Below are 23495 nucleotides of genomic sequence, written 5' to 3'. Positions count from 1 at the left end.
TTTTTCTTGGTGATTCTCATTTGCATACTATCAATATCAACTAAAGATTAACAATTGAAAAGAAAGATTTTAGGAACCCTGACTGAATCAAGCTTCTAGGCATAAGCATCAGGCACCTGTTACTAAAACCTCTTAAGTGAATACATCATCATTTCATCCAAGATTTTCTTAGGAGAAAACAAATTTAAGCGTACAGGATGGAAGCCAGTGCCCACAGCTCAATTAAAACCACATAAAGATTGTTACACATACCATAAATTGTTTTAGAACTACAAAAAATTAACCGATACCTGAAATGGGAAATGGCATTTATTGAACATTCTACTGAAGCCCAAGGAGCCATCTTGCGTCTCCCTTGTAGTTCTCCCGTCTGGTATTTTGAACTGGGCTTTGTGATCAGTGCCTGTTAAAAGCATTTTCTTTGGATAACAGATTCACCAAACTCCTTGAACTCCAAGGAAGTAACCCACATCTTCTTAAAGGCATTCATAGAGGTCACAACTGATGCACCAATCCACGTAGAGAAACTTCTATCAGGAGTAGCTGTTATCTTAATGAGGGTTCCCAGGGGAGACAGCTGCTGTATATCCTTCATGAGCCTTTCTGTAAGTCCAGGGAATAAAGTGCTGCCTCCAGAAAGCTTAATCTCTCCAAAGAGGTTCTTCTGGATGTCAGTTTGGCATTTTGCGATGCTGTTGTAGAGCATTTGGGAGAGCCCTGGATTGGTGTCACCAATGAGGTTAGGTGAGAAAAGTATCTCAGGCAATTTGCACAGTTTTTCTCCCATGTGGATGACATTCCCATCAGGAAGTCTGTATTGTTTCAGGATCCGTTCCTGCTGTTTCTTGCAAATTTCTTTTTCTGGCTCCAAAGGGACAAAGCATGTTTTCTCTTTCAAATCATCTGTAATGGCCTTATTGAGTATGCACGGGAAGTTACAGTCTCTAGTTACCAGAAGGTGGGTGAGATGTTCGGTGATATCCCTCCCTGCCACACAGAGCCGGTTGACAGCATGAGGCAGGTAGTAGCCCTCATAGACAGGAACCGAGCTAGTAATTCCATCTCCAATGTCTATCACCAGGCCTGTGACACAGGCAGAAGCATAGAGAGCACCCACCGCATGGTTCAGCAGGTACAATGCTGGCACAGAAAATTTTTCAAACATGATTTCCGCAATCTTCTGGCGAGTACCTCTTGGATTTAAGGAGGGCTCAGTCATTAGTACAGGATGTTCGCTGGATTTTACGCCTAACTCCCATTCAAACACATGATTCCAGAGGTTCTCCGCATCATCCCACCTTGCTACCTGACCACGTTCAATGGGATAATGCAAAAAAAGCCTATCATACTTGCGCCGGGCTTGTTCTCCTATGAAAAACCTCTTCTGATTGATTCTTAAAGAAGACATGTTAAGTTTAGGATACCCCACAACAGAGTCGATGACACGACAGGGTCCGATCTCTCCTGACAGGCCTACTTTGCAGAACCCAGAGCCACAATCAAAAATCAAAGCTGGATTATCCAATGCGTGTCGACTAAACATGTTTGTATCAGATCTTCTGTACTTCACCAAAATCAAGTTGTTCCTGGGCCACGTTGTAGAATATGGGGTAATTCCAATAGTTTCAAAGCTTCAGTATTCCTAAGTTCTTAACTTGTCTCCCAGGTGAAGTTGGCAAGGTGTCCTTAGTCTACCAGAAAACACCTACTCTAACCCCATAAGTGATGACTTTCTGGTGGCCCAGTGCCTGCTGAGGCTATTTCAGAGGAAGTACCCAGGTATGTAATAATGCAGCCATGGCAACGATAGTCCTTACTGAATCACAGAGAGGTGGGTCGTCAGAGCAGCCAGTAACACTTCATGGTGAGACAAAAAGCAGGGGAAGGCAAAAATACTTACCACGGGTTTGAGTAAACTGAGAATCGAATGCAGAGGTCTAGTTTTAAAGCAAATTTCAATATAAAAAGTAACAATATCTCTGTTACATGCAATCTTGGTGAATATCTACACCTACATCTATATCAGAAAATATTTCAGTTGATATTAGAAAGAAAATAATTGCAGCATACTGAGAAAGGAATTGTGAGATGTGAAATAAAATATATCTATCAGGAACATAATATAGAAATGAAACTAAATAACTGGATATATAATGGAGAGGTTAAATAGAAATATTATGTGACTGTCACTTTATAACATTAATGACAGCATTGATTAGTTTGAGAACCTTTTCAGAGGCCTTGGTTTAGAATAAATTGAAGCTATGATGTCACACACTTATCCCAGAAAACTGACCTCTTTACTGGTTGAGCTGCTGTGTAATGTGAGATGCCACAAATAACCTTCTCTTTGCTGAAAGGAGGAAGTAAGCATCAGATAGAGCTTTTGGTTTCATAGAGATATCTATATTCTACTCAAATTACCTTTTTAAAAATGTCCACTGAAATATTTTCCTTCATTTTGAACAGTTCAATGGGAAAACTTTCAAATAATACACACACACACACACACACACACACACACACACACACACACACTTTAAATCACCCATGGCTTTAACATACTTATAAAGTACCATAATAAAATCAATTTGAGACCATTTCTTCTGACAAACAAATTACAGTACCTTTTAAGTATGATTGCTGATTAGACTATCGTCTTAAGCATTAGGCTCCAGGAAACTATTTTCTCTCTATAAAATTTACCTTTTCTGCATTTTGCACATAAATGAAATAATAAAATATGTCGCCTTTGTCTCTGAAATCATTCAGTTGTCATATTACCTTCTCAGTTCAACCATTGTCTCAATAAATATTTTTTGAATCAGCTGATAGACATTTAGTGTTTTCAACTCTGTTATTATGAGTTATGGTTCTAGAAACAATCATATAAATGTTTTCTGTAGACTTGTTTTCATTTCCATGTGGCACATACCTGAAAAGCATGATAAGTCTCCATTTTATCCTATGAAACTGTGGTTGAAGTTAAACACTTTTACAGCACTGTAAAATATTATTGAAGCACTGCTTAGCCAGGCACCATTGCCTTATGCCTGTAAGGCTAGCTACTGAGGAAGCTGAAATCTGAGTATTATGGTCTGAAGCCATACCGGCCAGAAACATCAATGAAATTCTCTATATCTAATACTACCAAAAGGCCTGAAGCAGAGCTAAGATTGAGAAAAACCAGCTCAGGGAGAACATATTGGCCCTGAGTTCAAGACCCAGAACCAACCAACACACACACACACACACACACACACACACGCACACACGCACACACACACATACACACACACACCAAGAGAGAGAGATCATTGTTCATACTTATTGTAACACTTTAATCATTTATTTTAATATTATATTTTTCCTTTAACTCTGCTAAGATGTCAGGCTATTTGATTTCATGAGGGGAAAACACTTCCTGATTCTCAAACCCTTACCTGTGGCCCTGACAGTCGTGATTAAAGGACTAGCAGTTCAAGTAACCAGATGGATGGTTTTCACACCTGCATAGGCTGCTTTGAAAATTCTATGGATAGCCTGAGAAAGCTGACCATTGAAGCATAACTGTCTTCTGAAAATAATAACCCAGAAAACAGCTTGTACAAAAATTTTTCACATGGGCTGAGACTGTGGCTTAGTGGTAGATTGCTTGTCTAGCATGCATGAAGCTCTGGGTTCAATTCCTCAGTGCCACATAAACAGAAAAAGCCAGAAGTGGGCTCTGTGGCTCAAGAGGTAGAGTGCTAGCCTTGAGCCAATAAAAAAGCCAGGGACAGTGCTCAGATGCTGAATTCAAGCCCCAGGACTGTCCAACAAACAAACAAACAAAAAAAACCCCAGAATTTTTGACATTAGAAATCCTAGAGAACTATAGATGACTCTGAATCCATTTCTACAAAGTCCAATGGCCCAACAGATCTGTGATTTGTATAAAAGTGGTGTTCATGTAAACACATTAATAATATTACTTTCCAGTTTCATTTTACTTTGTGCATATCAGTGCTTACATTGTGACAAATTTAATCTCACAACGCGATGTCATGGTAACAACTTCTTATGATAGAATAAGTATTTCAGTGGATTTTGATGTTGTAAATATCTGATGACATATTATACCTCAGAAATTTGTGTTGATAAAACATAAGAGTTATCTGGTGCCAGTGGCTCACACCTGTAATCCTGGCTACTCATGATTTGAGTATCATGGTTCAAAACCACCTTGGTCAGGAAAGTCCATGGTACTCTTTTCTCCAATTAACCACCAGAAAACCAGAAACAATGCTGTGGCTCAAGTGGTAGAGCATTAGACTTGAGCTGAAGAGCTCAGGGATAGCACCCAGTACCAGAGTTCAATCCCCATGACCGACAAAACAAACAAACAAACAAAAATTTAAGAGCACTATGGTATATATAAAAACGTGCTGATTAGGGCATCACCAGAGCTGCTTCTGACTCTACCTGCAAGACTTACCTTTCTTGAGTCTCAGTTTAAGTGGGGGACGACACATGTGAGCTCTTTCCAGGCCTGGATATGCCTGATTATGGAAAGCTTCTATCCACAAAATCCAGTTTATTTTCTTTTTTCAAAAAATTTAATTTATTGTCAAAGTGATGTATAGAGGGGTTACAGTTTCATATGTAAGGCAGTGAGTACATTTCTTTTTTTCCATTTCTTTATTGTTAAAGTGATGTACAGAGGGGTTATAGTTTCATATGTAAGGCTGTGCGTACATTTCAAATCCAAGTTGTTTTCTCCTCCATCACTTTTCTCCCCTCTCCCCCCTCCATGAGTTGTAAAGTTGGTTTATAACATATAGTTTTTTTAAGTATTGCTGTTGCATTGCTTTATCTTTTATCCTTTGTCTCTCCATTTTTATGTTCCCCTTCCCTTCCCTAGTCCCAATAAATGTAGCTTTTAGAATTAATTTATAAGTATATAAGTAAATATTTTCAGTGCTTTGCAAGTATATACAACTGCATTAAGTGAAATATGGTAGATTCAGGGGAAAACTCAAATGGTGTAATTCCTTAGAAAAGCTAGCAAACAGTCCAACAAAATAAAACAGTGGGAAACTGGTACTTGAAAGGGGGTTGAGGTTATGGAGAAAGGGATAGATGAGTAAACGGAGGAAGAGAGAACAATCATAATATTTAATTCATATTCTACAAAATTAAGATAATCAAGGGAAGGAGTTGGGTGGGAGGGGTGGGTAAAAACAATGAAAGAAATGACATTGATGCAGATGCATTTTATTAATAAACTGCTCTGTGAATGGAAACTCTTGTGTAGTGACTTAAAGATAATAAAAATGCTAAAAATAACTAATCAAAAGTGAAAAAATGGATTTTATATCTGATTAGCTTTCTTCCTCTGCTAGTGAGACTTACAATATTGAAACATGTTCATAATTTTGCCTATGTTACACATGTCATTTCTAAGAAAGATTATGTCTCTAACGATCATGGCAATGGATGGAAACTCCTTTGAGTATATGTATATTATGTCATGTGTGAGAAGGAAATTATCGCTGAGACACAAGCATGTAGAGTACTAATTATGAAGTATTACTAATTGAATAATACATGACAGTTTATACACATATTGTTTTCATTTAATTTTATTGTCAAGGTGACATACAGAAGGGTTACAGTTACATAGGTAAGGTAGTGAGTACATTTCTTGTCAAACTTGTTACTCCTTCCCTCATTTTTCTCCCACCTTCCTCTCACACCTCCAGGCCCTGAGTTGCACAGTTAATTTCCAACACATTGTCTTGTGAGTATTGCTGTTGCATTGGTTCCACCTTTATCCATTGTCTCACCATTTTGATGTTCCCCTTCCCTTCCCTAACTCAGATAAATTAATACCCAGGGTACTAAAATCCAATGCAGGTATATTTTCGGGTGTTGATAGACTATGACTCAATAAGAGCCTAGGTTTAAAAAATCCTAAGAATTTGTACAGGAGTATATTATGGCTACCAACACTAAAATGCATGGTCTAAAGGAGTATGAGCTATGAGTTATAAAGCATCTACTGGTTAAGAAAGCTATTGGAGTAGTTATAAACCAAACATCTAGTAAGATTTTTTTTGGATGTTGGGTGAAAGGTTAATGAGATTAGAATAAAAGCTCTACAGGAAGTCACTCTCTCATGATTTGAAAATTCCTCTGCAAGCTCCATGTAAAATAATATTAAATGTCAAATTTCAACAGAATTGCAAAACAAGTTTAAGAGTAGCTTGCCTACCTCCTGAGTGAAGAAGACAATAAAAAATTAAAGGGACAAAAATGCTTTTAGAGCTTCTTACAGCTTTTTAATGAACATTAGTAAGTACAGTGAAGTCAGATATGCCATAAACTCAGGAAGTATCACATTTACTAAACATTTATTTTTAGCTCTAGCAAAACTGAAGTGGATGTTCTAAAATATTAGTATAGCAAAATATGAATCTTTCATGCTTTATTTTTAACAAAAGACAATTCTATTAACATTGACTAATAAGGTTTCCCTGAATGATAAAAATATGAATTTCTCCTTAGTTAAAGGTCTTTTAACAAGCAAGGCCATACATAGCCTTGAAACCTTTTTCTTGGTGACTCTATTAGGGAGCTTGTACATTCTAGGGTGTGTAGGGGGTTGACTCCTAATTGAAGTCCCCAGGTAACTTGAAACCTTATTACCTCATTACCTTGTTATTTTCAAAATATGTTTCTAAAAATTCAGAAAAGTTCAGGATATATTTCAACTTCCAAATGCCTTTCAATAACATTCTGGAATATTCTAATTATTTTCATTATTGCATTATTTGTATATTCTATTATCACAGTAGCTACAAAAATCATTCATACATACACACACAAAATATAGTTATTAAGATGCTATCAGAGTGCACTTCTAGAGAAAATAAAATGAAATACAGACTAGACTGGATGTAGAATACAGGCCTTCTGGGCATATAAAAGTCCTTAGAGATATTCAGTTACTCCTGGAAATTTTTTGAAAGGAACAATTTTGTTTCTCTGAGAAGTCTACTCTCTAACATATTCCAGCTGTCCGCCAGTGCAATCATGCAGGACACAGATAAACAAAATGAACAATAAAAACAATCACAGATGAGAATACATTTCGGAAAGGCAATTCAGAATTTTCAATATGAAAATGTGAATGTGTTAAAGGTGCTGATGAAATAGTCTTTCTGTGTTGTCCAAAACAGGAAAAAGACAATGAGGATTAACATAAACATACAAACCATGCATTTTCCTTTTTTTTTTTTGACTCAGGCCCTGAGCACTGTCCCTGGCTTCTTTTTGCTCAAGGCTAGCACTCTACCTCTTGAGCCACAGTGCCACTTCCGGCCTTTTCCATTTATGTGGTACTGAGGAATTGAACGCAGAGCTTCATGCATACAAGGCAAGCATTCTACCGTTAAGCCACATTCCCAGCCCCAACAAACCATGCATTTTACTACAGGCTTTTTTTTTATAATCATTTATTACAAAATTAGGAAAGCTGTACTTCTGAGCTATTAAATAGGAATATACTGTATGCTGAATAGGAATATAAAATTTTATATGGATAAGCCAGCTAATGTAAAGGACTTTTTTTTCTCTCCTGTCAATTTATTACATCCACAGTGAAAAACATAGAGCAAGGAATCCCCTAAGCCAGGCATGATTGACAGTGTACTTTTACTAATTGGTAGAACCCTTTAATTCCAGTCCTAGGTTTTCACTCTTCTCTGTGAGGCTCTCTTCTCTCACATTTACACCCTTTTTAGTATTGCTTTTGCTTCCAATTGTTACTTTAAAAAGATGGCAGGACAAATAAAAGTATGTAAAATAGAAAATACCAGTTGTATTGAATGTTATGTATCCAATACTATGGGAGGTTCCTCCTCCACTGGTACCTGTGTTTCTTCTACACACATGCACAGACCAACTGAGAATTATATCTAAGACAGAACATTCAAGAAAGCAGATAGATCTCTGGTTTTTCTGCTTTATTTGTTTCATTTTAATTATGTGTGGCATTTACTACAGGGTTATGTTTGCCATTCACCAAAAAGAAAAGAAATAAAAACATTAATATGAAGAAATATAAAACAGATTCTTTCTAGGATAAGGTTACTAGTGGGATGAGGGAGAGAAATGGAAAAGGTGAAAGATGGTTAATATGACCAATATACTTTTTATATAAACATATGACAATGGAAATTTAAGCTTGTTGAAATTGGTTTTAGAAATGGAGAGAGGATAAGAGTAGATTTTGTGCATATGAGGACATGTCAAAATGAAACACTCTTGTACAAGTAATATATGCTAATTCAAATGTGAGATAAAGAGTATAAATAATAGTATTCTAAAACAAAATGAAATTTAATCCTTGAGATGCAATAAAAATGAGCATTATGGGTAATAAGAATTACAAAGATATTCCTGGAAAATATACATTCCAAGCATACTTGTAATGATCCAAAGATACTCACAAATCTTCAGATACAAAGAACAAGAAAAAAGTCTATCCAGATCTTCCCTTAGCAACATATGACACATTTTGATGTTGACAACATCTGCAAATATACGTCTGAAATGGATTTCCTTTACAGTAAGAAAAGCTACAGTGAATAAAAGGAGCTTTTCGTGGGATTGCTAAATTACAAAAGCAATTTGTAATTCATAGCAAACTACATTTTAGTGTGTCTAGCATCTTAACCAAGTTAAGGGCAAAACAACTGTACTTGTAAATGGGATACAATGTTCTAAAGAATGAAACTGAATACTTTAGGAACTGAAAGTCTGTTGCAATTCTGGAATGATGACATAATCCAAATGTCAAATGAGAATGGATGAAAAATTGTGTAAAATAAATTGAATGTACCTGGAGTGTGTAGAGTCAATTTCCTGTTACCCATATCAGTAAATGGGGGCAATCGCACAAATTCATAATGGAGATTGGTCCTGAAATATGTCCATATTTGGGTGGATTTGTTTTGAGCTACATTTGGAAACATATAATCTAGCATAAATTTGTAAATCTATTTAAATAATCTGAAGTAACTCTTTTTTTAGTAATCAGAATTGGATAAGACCTCCCCTTTAAATGCTGCTTTTTTTCCTTTACAATACATAAGCAAAATTATTACTCAAATTGATAGAGATTAGTCTTGAAAATCTTGCTACCCAAACTTAATTTATTCCTTAACCTTCTTAAAGCAAATATGTATTCCAAAAATCTTTCTTCCAAGTTTGTCTATGTGACTAGAGAGGGGGGAAATAAGTTCTTTGTTTAAGTTATGATAAAATAACAACAAAAAGCAAAAGAAAGACTGTGAAAAAAATCCTGACCCCAAACCAACTGAAAACATCTGACATACATAGAACAAAATATATTAATGAAAGATCAACCAAAACAATAATTTATGTAATTTTTTATTTTTTTTTTATTTTTTTTTTGGCCAGTCGTGGGCCTTGGACTCAGGACCTGAGCACTGTCCCTGGCTTCTTCCCGCTCAAGGCTAGCACTCTGCCACTTGAGCCACAGCGCCGCTTCTGGCCGTTTTCTGTATATGTGGTGCTGGGGAATCGAACCTAGGGCCTCGTGTATCCGAGGCAGGCACTCTTGCCACTAGGCTATATCCCCAGCCCCAATTTATGTAATTTTTAAAAAATAGATTTATAGGGTTATATACTTCAATTTATGGACAAAAATTGAACCAAGAATCAGATACCTTATTACTCCATTTGTAGTCTCTGCACCAAAAAAGTACAGGCAATAGTTAAGATTGATAGAAATGAAGGATTTTGAGTCATAAGGGAGCTCTATGTATTTAATAACCTTCTGAGGACCCTCCATACTGCTTTGCAGAGTGGTTGAACAGGTGGAAATTTCCACCAACAATGTAGTAGGTTTCCCTTTTGGCCACATCCCCTCCAGCATTCGTTATTACTAGTTTTCCTGATAATGGATATTATTACTTCGGTGAGATGGAATCTCAGTGTTGTTTTGATTTGCATTTCTTTTAAGGCCAGTGTTGTAGAGCAGTTCTTCATGTGTCTCTTGCCCATTCTCATTTCCTCTTCAGAGAAGTCTCTTTTTAGGACTTTAGCACATTTGTTGAGTTGGCAGTTGGTTCTATGAGGATTTGTTTTAGAGGAATTTAATTTTTTGAGTTCTATGTATATTTTAAATACAAGGCCTTTGTTCATTGTATGGACAACAAAGACCTTCTCCCATTCTGTGGTCTTTCTGTTTATCTTGCAAGCTATGTCTTTTGCCATGCAGAAGCTACGCAATTTGATGCAGTCCCATTTGTCCAACTTTTCTTTGATTTCCTGTGTTCCTGGGACTTTATTTCATCCTGTGCCAAGGAGCCCAAGTGTTTCTCCTATTCCTTCTTGTAGTGTTTTCAGGGTATCTGCTTTTACTTCGAGGTCTTTGATTTATTTGGAATTGATTTTGGTGCAGGGTGATATATAAGGATCTAGTTTTAGTTTGTTATAGGAGTTGAACCAGTTTTTCCAGCACCATTTGTTGAAGGGGCTGTCTTTCTTCCATCCTAATTTTTTAGCTCCATTATAAAAGATTAAATAGCCATAGGTCTGTGGGCTCCAAAGAAAATCCTCAAAAACCAACAGCCCTCTCAACAAATGGGCTAAAGTCCTAAAAAGCAACTTCTCTGAAGAGGAAATGAGAATGGCCAAGAGACACATGAAGAAGTGCTCTACATCACTGGCCATAAAAGAAATGCAAATCAAAGCAACACCGAGATTCCACCTCACCCCAGTAAGAATGCCCATGATCAGGAAAACTAATAATAACAAAAGCTGGAGGGGATGTGGCCAAAAAGTAACCCTACTACATTGTTGGTGGGAATGTAAATTTGTTCAACCACTCTGGAAAGCGGTATGGAGATTCCTCAGAAAACAAAACATAGAGCTACACTAAGACCCAGCAGTCCCACTTTTGGGCATCTACCCAAAAGATTACAAACAAGAACAGACTAAAGCTACCAGCACAACTATGTTTATCACAGCACAATTTGTCATTGCTAAAATATGGAACCAACCCAGATGCCCCTCAGCAGATGAGTGGATCAAGAAAATGTGGTACGTATACACAATGGAATATGCCTTTATCAGAAAGAATGACATTGCCCCATTAGTAAGGACTCTATGTATTCATTCCCTCATAGGCAATAATTAGTACATGTCTAGGATAATCATAGCAGAAGAGCACAATAACTCAATAGCTATGTCTGCATGAACACATAAGATACTGCTAAGCGAAATGAACTCCAAGTTATGGAATCACGTGGTATACCATTGTTGTATTTATTTTCAATTTGCCATGTGAAACTGTACCCTTTTTTCCCTCTGGTATTCCCTTCCTGTGGTTTGACCCCTGATAGCACTGTGTCTGAATTTAGTGCCCTGGATACTGCATTTATGTGTAGTAGAACTAGGGAAGGGAAAGGGAATACTATAATCTAGAGACAAAGGATAAAGAGACAAACCATTTCAAAAGCAATACTTGGGGCTGGGGATTTAGCTCAGCAGAAGAGCGCTTGCCTGGCGAGTGCAAGGTCCCGATTTCGGTTCTCAGCTCTGGAAAACAACAACAACAACAACAACAACCAACACCCACAAAAGCAATACTTACAAAACGGTTCGGTGTAAACCAACTGTACAACTCATGGGTGGGGGGGAAGGAAAAGGGGGGAGGAGGGGACAAGGAAAGAGGTAACAAGTTAAATAAGAAATGTACTTGACTAACATAAGAAACTGTAATCCCTATGTACTTCACTCTGACAGTAAACAAGAAAAAGAAATCTTGAGGTTAGGTTTTGGCCTCTGTTTACTTTAGATAATAAATGATAAACAAGTCTGGGGGTTTAAAACTTGTTAAGTAAGCTGATTTGGAGATTCCTCAAAAAACTAAACATCAAACTCACCTTTTCGTATATTCCTCTTTTTTTTTGTTGTTGTTGATTGTGAGGCTTAAACTCTGGGCCTAGGCACTGTCCCCAAGTTCCTTTTGTTCAAGGCTGGAACTCTACTACTCGAGTCACAGTGCCATTTCTGGCCTTTTTGAGTAGTTTATTAGAGGTAAGAGTCTCATGAACTTTCCTGTGTGGACAGGCTTCAAACGGTGATCCTCATGTCTCAGTCTCCTGGGTAGCTATGATTACTGGCATGAGCAACTCATGCCCAGGTCCAGGTTTTCTTGTGATTTTTCCAAAGTACAAATCAATGTATCTTTTTTTTAACTGAACATAAAATTTCCTGCTTTCTTTTTAAACTTATTTGCAAGTAACCAGTATTGAACTCTCAAAAATATGAAGAATTGGTGAATTGAAATCAATTAAGGATAAATACATTCAAAAAAAGCTTTCTCTTTTAAACAGGATATACCGTTAGGAATTTCAAAGTAATCCTGCTCTTAGATTGCTCTCTGGGAAGAAAAAGTGCTAGCCAATTAAACCTAACAAAGAAAAGTACCTCAAAATTTTTCCTGTTTTTGTGGAAGGATATAAATAAATTAGAACTCAAATTCACATGTTTGAGAACAGTTATTTCTGTGGGTCAGTTCCACGAATATATGAAGTATTCATGTTGATAAACTTCATTGTTTTTTCTTGATAATCTGTCTCTTTTACAGGAGGTTCCTATTCCAAATACAATATGATGCGGGCTATTGCATTTCCCTACATTAACAGAGTACTGATATCAACCCTTCCTTTCAATGCTACCATCATTCTCAGAAATTTTCATTCCTGTTAATGTTATCATCACTAACTATATCTTTAAACTAACTTTTAGTCAACTTCAATATATTATACTCTCCTAAATGTAATCCATTCTTCCTAATTAACTCTTTCAGTGTCCTGTTACTGTACTATTGTAGCATGTTTTCTTCCCACTGTTGAGTGGCTACAAAAATCTGCAATCAAGTCATTCTTGTTCATTTTCACCCACTCTGCTCTGAATATATGCTGCTAATCACTACTAAATTAATCTACTAAAAAGAAATTTCATTAAATCATTCTTATATTGACATTGTTCAATAAATACATGATATTTCGAAAAGGTTTTTTCTGCTGCTCCCATCCTAACTCCAAATTTGGTGTGTGAATTACCATTTTGGTAATTGATCCATTATTTTTACCTTGTGAAGTTAATGTCATTATTTGAAACTAAGTTGCTGGTATCTCACCAGCCATGTAAAATTTTGAATTTTTGTTGATAATTATACAATAGGATGATGTATATAACAAAATGCAAGCAAATATTAGCCTACTTCATTTTACATTGCTACTGTTTTGGTAGAAGAGTTGATAATTGTGCTTTATAAAGTACATCTTTTACAGAAAATAAATTTGAGAGTAAAATAATAATTATGTCAACTATTGTTTGTTTTCAGATTGATTCAATGGCAAATACTTCAAATCTCATTTTAGTGGATTCATTCTAAATGCCATGGCATGGTGTTCAGAGCAGCTTTTTCTTTGCACTGCAAATGCTTTAGGTAGCCATGTGGTCAAGTTTGTCTGTATAGTACACTGAGCATCTTCTATACTCTAAACCAATACTTATCATCAACCTAGCACTATTTTACTCCCTAAGGGACATTTTGCAATGTCTGGAAATATTTTGTATTGTCACAACTGTTGTGAGGGTAACACTACAGTCGCTAGTGAAATAGAGACAAGAAATTCTCTTAAATGTATTGCTGAGGAGAGTATTCCCAACAAGAATTAGTCACTCCAGCATAACAGTACTAAGGTTAGGAAATCCTCATCTATATCCATTGACCCTGAAAATAATTTCCCTAATTCCAAAGCTTTATTGATATATATTTTTCATCCTGAGGCTTAGCCAATTGGCCTCTATCTGATGGCTTGTCCATTTTCCAGTTATTAAGATTGATTTTATCATTAATTAGAAGGATTCATTACTGGACCAATGACATGATAGTTTTGTTCTCTATATATTAATACAGTGAATAGAGAACTAAGTGCCTCACAATTGGTTTCAGTATTAAGTATCAGATGTGCCTTACTATTGACTGATTCAAATTTAATTATTCATCTTTCCGCAGGCAGGTAACTTATCTCAGGGACCGAAATTTTCATTATACAAGCAAACAAAAATTCAAAATAAGCACATGTTATAAAAGACCTGATAGTAATTATTCCCTGAATTAAGTACTGCGTTAAAAATAATCTTGGAAATTCTCCTTTAGCCTAAATCAATGAAAAAATTGATAAGGATTGTAATACTTTCTTCATTAGTATTTTAGTTCCTTTCCTAAATGATGCAGAAAATAGAAAATGCAGCCCTTAGAAAATATAGGTTGGTTGTCATTCACTATGTGATATTTCCTGAATCACCATTTCAGCTTGAAAAAAAATGATAAATAATTACTTTAGTATTTCAGTTCTGCTATAACCACAAGGTGCTTTTAGAAACAAGAAACGGTAAGCATAAACAGACTATAACCCAAAAGGTAATAAATAAACCAAACAAAAATCTCATTAGAAAAATAGAGCTACAAAAGTTTCAATGTATATATAATGAATATATATATTCATTAAATTTATTCATGTATAAGCTGTGTACACTATTGTCTGAAAGCCTCAGATAATGTCTTTAGAGAAGTTCACTATTTTACCTGGTGTGACTGCTCTGTAGTGGTATATCTAAACATAAAAGAATATGACTTCCTTTTTTTTTCATTTTTCATTTTGTCACCATGTCATATTAATTGTGGGTGTTTACATGCCAAACTAAACATAACCCAGAATCACATTTGAGAGTTTGCTTATTAAAAGATAAAAAAAAGTATCTACAATAATGTTATGCATCCCATTTCTAAACAATAGTTTAGATTAAATGAAATGAAGATATACAAAGTATATATAAGAGACTCCTCAGTTAGTGTGTGTGGTGGGGGGGGGGGTGTTGTGTGACTTGAATTCAAGGCGTGATGCTGTCCCAGAACTTGTTTTGCTCAAAGTTAATGCTCCACTACTTTGAGCCACAGAACCACTTTCAATTTTTTGGTAGTTAATTGGAGATAGGAGTCTCACAGACTTTCCTTCCTGGGTTGGCTTTGAACAAAGATTATCAGATCTTAGTCTCTTGAGTAAGTAGAACTACTAGAGTGTTACCGGTGCCCATCTAAGACTGATCAGTCGTCAAAATCCAGGAATCAAAAATGATTTTTAAATATATAGTCATGAGTACCCGCATAGATTCTCTATTTTAAACACTTTCAGAATCCATCTACCAGTAGTGAAATATTTTGTGTGCTATCACTTTGTTAGTAATTACTACAATTTGGGTAGTGACTAGTAATTACTATGCAAGCAGACCACCATTTTCCTTTGCATAATAATTTTTGTAATTTATTTATTAATTAAAGAAAAGATTTTTTGACAAGGTGTTGTGCAAAAAGGGTACAGTAACATAGTAGGGCAGTGTGCACATTACTTGTGATATCTTACATCCTGTTTTTCTTTCCCTTCCCTAGATCATGAGACATATATACAAATACAATGTACCAAGAACATATACAATAGCCACGTGGCCTATGCTGAAGAAAATTCACCTAGGGCTTTAAATGTAATGTCAACAATAGACAATATGTTGACAATAGTCTTATATGAACGTACATACATAGCTTTTGAGCTATTGTGATCCATTGAGAGGTCAATTTTTGACCTTTATATGTTGAGTAGTTGTTTGGTTTTAGTTACATAGTGTAGGGTCGCTGACCCAAACCTGTGGGAAATACCATTTGACAAGAAGTTTTTGGTTTCACAGACCTGGTCTCTACTGTCTCCCCCTCCCCCCACCTTAACAGTCATATATCAGGGAGATCATGCCCCTTTGTTTTCTGTGTTCTAGGCTTGTCTCACTCAACATTATTTGTTCAAGTTCTGACCATTTCCTTGCGAATGCCAATATTTCACCATTCCTAATTGCTATGTAGTATTCCATTGTGTATAGGTACCATATTTTTTGGATCCATTCATTCATCTGTGGAGGGGTATCTGGGTTGTTTCCATATTTTGGCTATTGTGAATTGTGCAGTGATAAACATGGAAGTGCAGATGTCTTTTTGATATCTCGGGACCCGTTGTTCAGGACAGATGCCTAGGAGTGGTATGGCTGGGTCATAGGGTACGTCTATGTTGAGCTTTTTGAGAAACCTCCATACTGTTCTCCAAAGTGGTTGTACTAATTTGCACTCCCACAAACAATGGAGGAGGGTTCCTCTTTCCCTGCACCCCCTCCACCATTTGTTGTTGCCTGAGTTCAGAGTATAGGCCATTCTTACTGGGTGAGGTGGTATCTCAGGGTTGTTTTTATTTGTATTTCCTTTACTGCCAGGGATGTTGAACATTTCCTCATATGTTTCTTTGCCATTTTTATCTCTCTCTTGTGAAGTCTCTCTTTAGCTCCTTTGCCCATTTCCTAATTGGTTTACTGGGCTTGGAGGGGCTTAGTTTTTTGAGCTCTCTGTAGATGACAGATATTAGGCCTTTGTCTGTTGCTGTGCGGGTAAAGATCCTTTCCCATATGGTTGGCTGTCTTTCTATTTTGGTGGCTATGTCCTTAGCTGTGCAGAAACTTTTTAATTTGTAGTAGTCCCATTTGTCGAGCCTCTCCCCTATTTGTTGTGCCCCTGGGACTCAATTCAGGAAGTTCCTTCCTGTGGCTATAAGCTCTAACGTCTTTCCCACTCTATCCTTCAGTAGTTTCAAGGATTCAGGCCTTATATTGAGGTCATTGATGCATTTTGAGTTGATCTTGGTGCATGGTGATAGGCTTGGGTCTACTTTGAGTTTTCTGCATATGGCTGCCCAGTTCTCCCAGCACCAGTAGTTGAAGAGGCTCTGTTTATTCCATTGTATGTCTTTAACTCCTTTGTCGAATATCATCTGACTGTAAGAGTGCAGATTTATTTCTGGGTCTTTAATGCTATTCCACTGGTCTTCAGGTCTGTTTTTATACCAATACCAGGCTGTTTTTGTTATGATGGCCCTAGAGTAGAGCTTGAAATCTGGTATTGTGATACCTCCTGCACTGCTTTTTTTGCCTAGAATTGCTTTGGCTAATCTAGGTCTTTTGCTGTCCCATATGAATTTATGGGTTGCTTTCTCTATTTCAGTGAAGAATGTAGCTGGGAGTTTGATGGGGATTGCATTGAATTTGTATAACAATTTGGGCAATATGGCCATTTTCACTATCTTGATTCTGCCTACCCATGAGCATGGGAGGTCTTTCCATCTCCTTGTGTCTTCTTTGATTTCCCTTATTAGATTTTTATAGTTCTCATTAAATAGGTCTGTCGCGTCTTTGGTTAGGTTGATCCCTAGGTACTTTATTCTTTTTTTGGCTACTGTAAAAGGAATTATTTCCATAATTTCCTTTGCTGCTTGTATATTGCTGGTGTACAGAAAAGCTGCTGACTTTTGTGGATTGATTTTGTAGCCTGCTACATTGCCAAAATGGTTTATTAGATGTAGGAGTTTAGGGACTGAGTTTTTTCAGTCCTTCAGATATAAGATCATGTCGTCTGCGAATAGGGATAGCTTGATTTCTTCCTTGCTGATGTGGATCCCTTTGATGTCCTCCTCTTGTCTTATTGCTATGGCTAGGGATTCCAGCACTATATTGAAAATAAGTGGGGAGCGTGGGCATCCTTTTCTTGTTCTTGAGTTTCGGGGGAATGATTTTAGTTTCTCCCTATTTAATACGATGTTAGCAGTTGGTCTGTTGTATATGGCTTTTATTGTTTTGAGGAATGTTCCATCTATTCCTGTTTTCTCCAGTGCTTTTAATAAGTATGGATGTTGTATTTTGTCAAAGGCTTTTTGGACATCGACTGTGATAACAATGTGAGTCTTGATTTTAGTTCTGTTGATGTGGTGAATTACATTGATTTATGGATGTTGAACCATCTTTGTGACTGTGGGATGAAGCCTACTTGGTCATGATGTATAATTTTCTTGATCAGTTTCTGGATCTTGTTAGCTAATATTTTATTGAGGTGCTTTGCGTCTCTGTTCATTAGTGATATTGGTTTGTAGTTCTCTTTTTTTTGTTGGGTCTTTGCCTGGTTTGGGGATGAGTATAATATTAACTTCATAGAATGAGTTTGGGATTTCTCCCTCTGTTTCTATTTCATGGAAGAGTTTGAGGAGTATTGGTATTAGCTCTTCACTAAAGGTTTTATAGAATTAATTGGTGAATCCATCTGGGCCTGGGCTTTTCTTTGTTGGGAGGCTCTTGATTACCCCCTGTATTCCACTGTAATTTATTGGTTTATTTAGTTGATATATTTCTTCTTGGTTCAGTTTGTGGAGTTTATACTTCTCTAAGAATTGATCCATTTCTCTAAAATTATTGTTTTTTACTGAATGGAGGTTCTGGAAATAGTTCCTTATGATTGTTTGAATATCGTGTGTATTTGTTGTAATTTTTCCGGTGGAGTCCCTGTTTTTATGTACGAGTGTCTTCTTTTTTTTATAAGTCTTGCGAGTGGTCTTTCGATTTTATTTATTTTCTCAAAGAAGCAGCTTTTCATCTTATTTATTTGTTGAATGGTCTTTCTATTTTCAATCAGATTTATCACTTCTTTAATCTTTGTGATATCTCTCCTCCTAGTCATTTTGGATTCAATCATTTCTTGTTTCTCCAGTTGTTTTAGTTTCATCGTGAGGTTATTCACCTACCTGCTCTGCTTCCATTCTTTTAATGTGAGTGCTGAGGGCAATGATCTTGCCCCTCAGTACTGCTTTAGCTGTATCCCATAGGTTCTTTTGTGATGTATTTTCATTGTCATTTTCATTGTGGCTTATGAATTCTTTGATTTCATCTTTAATTTGGTCTGGGGCCCAATTGTTAGATAATAGTGAGGGGTTTAGCCTCCAATAATGTATATAGCCTCTGTGGTAACCGTTGTTATTGAGGGTTACCGTTAGACCACTGTGGTCAGATATAATACATGGGATGACTTCGATACTTTTGTATTTGCTGAGGTTCTTTGTGTGGGCGATGACATGGTCCATTTTGGAGTATGATCCATGGGCTTATAAGAAGAAGGTGTATTGGGTCTCTGTAGGGTGGAAGATTCTGTATAGATCTTTCAGATCCATTTGGGATATGGGGTTACTTAGGTCCTCAGCTCCCTTGCTAATCCTCTGGGTGTTGGATATATCTCCTGGAGAGAGTGGGGTATTAAAGTCACCCACTATGATTGTGTTTGGGTCTATCTTGTTCTGTAGTTCTGTGAGAATTTGCCTGACATATGTAGGGCCTCTTTTGTTTGGCGAGTATACATTTATCACTGTGATGTCTTGGTTCTGGATTTTTCCTTGTATTAAAATGTAGTGTCCTTCTTTGTCTTTTTGAGTTGATTTTAATGAGAAGTCCAGCTTCTCTGAGATCAGGATGGCTACTCCTGCCGTTTTGGTAGGTGCGTTTGCTGGGAAGGTCTTGCTCCATCCTTTCTTTTGGAGCCTGTTTTTATCCTTTGCTGTAAGATGGGTCTCTTGTAGACAACAGATGGCCACTTTTTGTTTGTGGATCCCCTCTGCCAGTCTGCTCCTCTTTATCGGGGAGTTTATACCATTTATATTCAAAGAGATCAAGGATAAGAGTGTTTTTTCCCCTTCCATTTTCCTGTTAGACAGTTTTTCCTCTTTTTATTTTTTTTTTCTTGTCTTTAGTGAGCTGTTCTTTCTGTTGGGTTCTGGCTATTGTAGTTTCTTTCTGTTTCTGTCTGTGTGTCCTGTACGATTTCTGTTGGGTGAGGTTCCCCTCTTAGAATTCACTGTAGGGCTGGTTTTTTATTCACATACTCCTTTAGATCCTCTTTGCTATGGAAAGATCTGGTTTTTCCCTCAAATATGAACTCTAGTTTCGCTAGACAGTTTGTTCTGGGTGGCAGTTGTTGGCCTGTAGGGCTTGGATGGTGTTCTTCCATTCTCTTCGCACGTGGTAGGTTTGTGTGGAGAGGTCTGCTGTTATTTGGATCCTTTTCCCATTGTAATAAATTTCTTTTTTCGTTTAGGCTGCATTCAAAATTTGCTCTTTATTCTTGAGATCTGTAGTCTTGATTATTATGTGCCTGGGCAAGGATTTTCTAGGGTCTGGTCTGCCAGGCATCCTATAGGCTTCGGTTACCTGGGTTAGGTCCCTTGTGAGATTGGGGAAGTTTTCTGTAATCACTTTATTGAAAATATGTTGAAGCCCTCTGCTCCAGCTCCTTCTTCTATTCCAATTATCCGTAGATTATATCTCTTTTCTTTGTCCACTAGCTCCTGGATTAGTCTGCCCTGGAGCTTCACCGTTTCTTGGAGTGTGGTAATTTTCTGGTTCTTGTCGGCTGCATCATCATCCAAGAGAGAGATTCTGCCTTCAATATGGTCAATTCTTTGTGCCGTGGATTCAGGTGTGGAGTTTATGGATGTCAGGGAGCTATTTATGGTTGCCAGATCAGCTCTGATCGTGGAAATTTCTTCCTTTAAAGAGTGTATTTTAAATCTATTTTTTTGTGCATTTTGCTTCTCAGGATGTTACGGTCTTCTTTAACGGAGGTTTGCACTGTATCCATTTTTCTTCCATTTCTTTCTTGGTTTTCTGAAAGTCCTTGAAGACTTCCATTCTAAACTCCTGGAATTGTTTTGTGATTTCATTCCTGAGGCTTTCCATCATTTCTGCTATGGTAGCCTCGGTTGCTTTTTTTATTCTCCATCTCCTCTTCGATCACACTGCTTTTTGGAGCTGGCGATTTGGCTTGCCCTTTCATGTAGTTTGCAATATTTCTTTGTGATTTGTTCATCTGGGGATCTGTAGGTGGTTTCCTTGGATTGGCTTTGTGCTGGTTCCCGCTGGTCCATCAGTGGGAGACTTGTTTGTGTCCTGGCTCTGGGTTTGAGTTTGGCTGTTGAACCTTACTGCCCAATGGGTGAGCGTGACTGTCTCAGTCATTGCTGGGTTGGTCACCCTCACTGCATTTGTGGGTGGGTAGGTTCTGTGTCTTTCTCTGTGGGATAGTGTCCTGCCGCTGTGTTGTGCTGACCCTAGCATGCCCCTGGTGGGGGTTTGCGGGTTGCTGATTTAGTGTGGCGTGGAAGCTTTTCTCTTCTTTGGTTATTTTTCCACTCTGTACCTTGGTCAGGGTAGCTCACCTCCCAGATTAAGATTTGCCGCTGAGAGGCAGTTCGCCCACCTGTGTGGGTTGCTCCGAGGTCGGTGTTGTTGAGGGGCAGCCCACCCACCTGTGAGAGATGCGCCTAGCAGAGCGGGCGCTGCTGCAGGGGGGCCCTGCCCACCTGTGAAAAGCTCTTGCGGAGGTTTGGGCAGGAGGTCCTCTTGCTGGAGGGTTAGCACACTGGCCCACGCTGGCCCTGGGGGGGGGGCACGTGCATGTGTACTCTAGTGCTTCCTCTGGGGGTGTGCTGCCCAGAGCTGTTGGAGGGTGCTTGTGCCCTCTCGCGAGTTTGTTGTGGGGGGCGGTATGCATGAGCTCCAGCTGGGCCAATTGTCCGGGCGCGGGGTGGTACCCACAGACTCTGTGCCTCAGCTGCGAGGGGGTCATGTGTTCGGGCCCAGTGAGCCTGTGACTGCTGTTCAAAAAGTCCTTGAGGACCAGGCGCCTCACGTGGGGCTTCCAAAGCCCACCAGTCCCTGGGCCCCTGTTGGGGAGGGGGTGGGGCCGTTTCGGCCCAGCTCAGTCTCCTCTGCTGCCTTGGCGCTGCTCAGCCCCAGCTAGCTCCTGTGTCCTCCCAGAGTCTGTAGGGATGTTTTGTTGCCTGATTTTTGGCTGGCTACTTTGTTCCCTCAGGGTAGGGAGGGGGAGGGAGGGAGCTCTAGCTTCTTTGTAGGTTTTGGGTCTCTGTTAGAGCTGTTCTCCCATGGGGGGGTAATGGGGAAATTACTGGGCCTGGATTGTGTGAGCATCCCGCACAGCCATGGGCTTTTTGGGGCTGTGGTGCTGGGGTGCAGCGATCGGTAGTTTGGTGGTGGTGGCCCCAGCTCTCCCTGTCTGCACTGCCCAGTTCCCCTGCTGCTTACATCTCATCCTGGCCATTCGGTCTGCAGCTCTGGTGTCTCTGTCGGTCTGCACTCAGTTCTGGGGTCCGTGGAGTTCCTGCCATCTGGACTCTGCGCTCCTGGAGTGACTTTTCGGCTGTTGGTTTGCTGGCACCGGGTCCCCTTTCCCAGCCTGGCCCTGTTCGGGCCAGGGTAGGCGGATGGGGGAGGGATACCCCGGAGATTTTCCAGCTCCGTGCAGGTTATAGGCTCTTCTTTTTTTGTTCTTTTTCATTTGCTGAGTTCCTCTGCTGCTTCTGATTGTTGGGTTTGCTGGATTCTTGATGGGGTGTTGGGTGCTGGAATTCCCAGCTCACTATTCAGTTGGAGAGAGTTGGGGTGCCTCCCTACTGTGGCGGTGCCATCTTCCTGCATAATACATTTTTATAATAAAATTTATCTTAATATATTTACCATGTTTATATTTCCAACCATTTTATTAGAGATTATAGATTTGAATAACTATTTTTCTCCATAATATGTTATAAATGTCAGCAATGTATGTCTACCCAAATGGGAACTTTAAAGATATTTTCATAAGTTAAACATATTACAAGTTGTAGGAGTTCTTACTTCAGGAGCTGATATCCCAATGTTATTTCTCCAAGAAATCTTAAATATATACATATTTGGCAGAATAGAACTACAATAGCATACAAAATAAAGTAAGACCTGTTTATAAGATTTAGCTTTGGGACTGAGGATATAGCTCAGTTGTTAGACACTTTTCTATCATATGTGGAACTGTGGAGTCCATCATTATTATTGCAAAACACAGAAAAATATAATTATTGGATTTAACGGTGAAATTCAGTTTGTTTCATGCTGCCATTAGTTTTGTCTCAAAACGGTGGTGTTAAGTGGAATTTTTACTTCACTGTGGTTATTACAATTAACTTGAACTCTTCTGTAGTTCTTCTCATATATGTTGAAATACTGTGACAATTTGTGGAAAACAGGAAGCCTACTAATGCACAAAAATACGGAATTATTAATTCTATGCCTATATCAGAAGGAATGATACTGCCCCATTCATAAGGAAATGGAAAGACTTGGAAAGAAATCATACTAAGTGAAGTGACCCAGGCCCAAAGAAACATAACCCTATCATTTCCCTCATAGGGAATAAGTAGTACATATCTAAGCTAGATATAGCAGAAGGGCACAGTAGCTCAATAGCTAGGCCCCTATGATCACATAAGACAATGCTAAGTGAAATGGACTCCATGTTATGGAAATAAGTGGTACATCATTGCTTTAGTTAATGTCAACATACCTAGTGAAACTGTAACTTTTGTTCTCTCAAATTCCCTTCCTGTGATTTTACTCCTGCTATTACTGTAGTTTATCTTCGTGCCCTGGATAATGTGTAGAAGTGT

General features: G+C 38.2%; 1 protein-coding gene across 1 annotated transcript; it reads right to left on the bottom strand.

Moving 5' to 3' along the window:
• Window positions 1-406: 406 nt before the first annotated feature.
• On the bottom strand, window positions 407-1543 carry LOC125343981 (actin-related protein T1-like). The gene has a single exon (XM_048336585.1). The coding sequence runs from the start codon at window positions 1541-1543 to the stop codon at window positions 407-409; it is 1137 nt and encodes a 378-aa protein (XP_048192542.1).
• Window positions 1544-23495: the final 21952 nt, after the last annotated feature.

Source organism: Perognathus longimembris, chromosome 28, assembly GCF_023159225.1.
Source record: "Perognathus longimembris pacificus isolate PPM17 chromosome 28, ASM2315922v1, whole genome shotgun sequence".
In the NCBI taxonomy this organism is placed as follows: Eukaryota; Metazoa; Chordata; class Mammalia; order Rodentia; family Heteromyidae; genus Perognathus; species Perognathus longimembris.
Note: the sequence above shows the minus strand (reverse complement) of the source record. Positions and strands in the feature narration are given on the sequence as shown.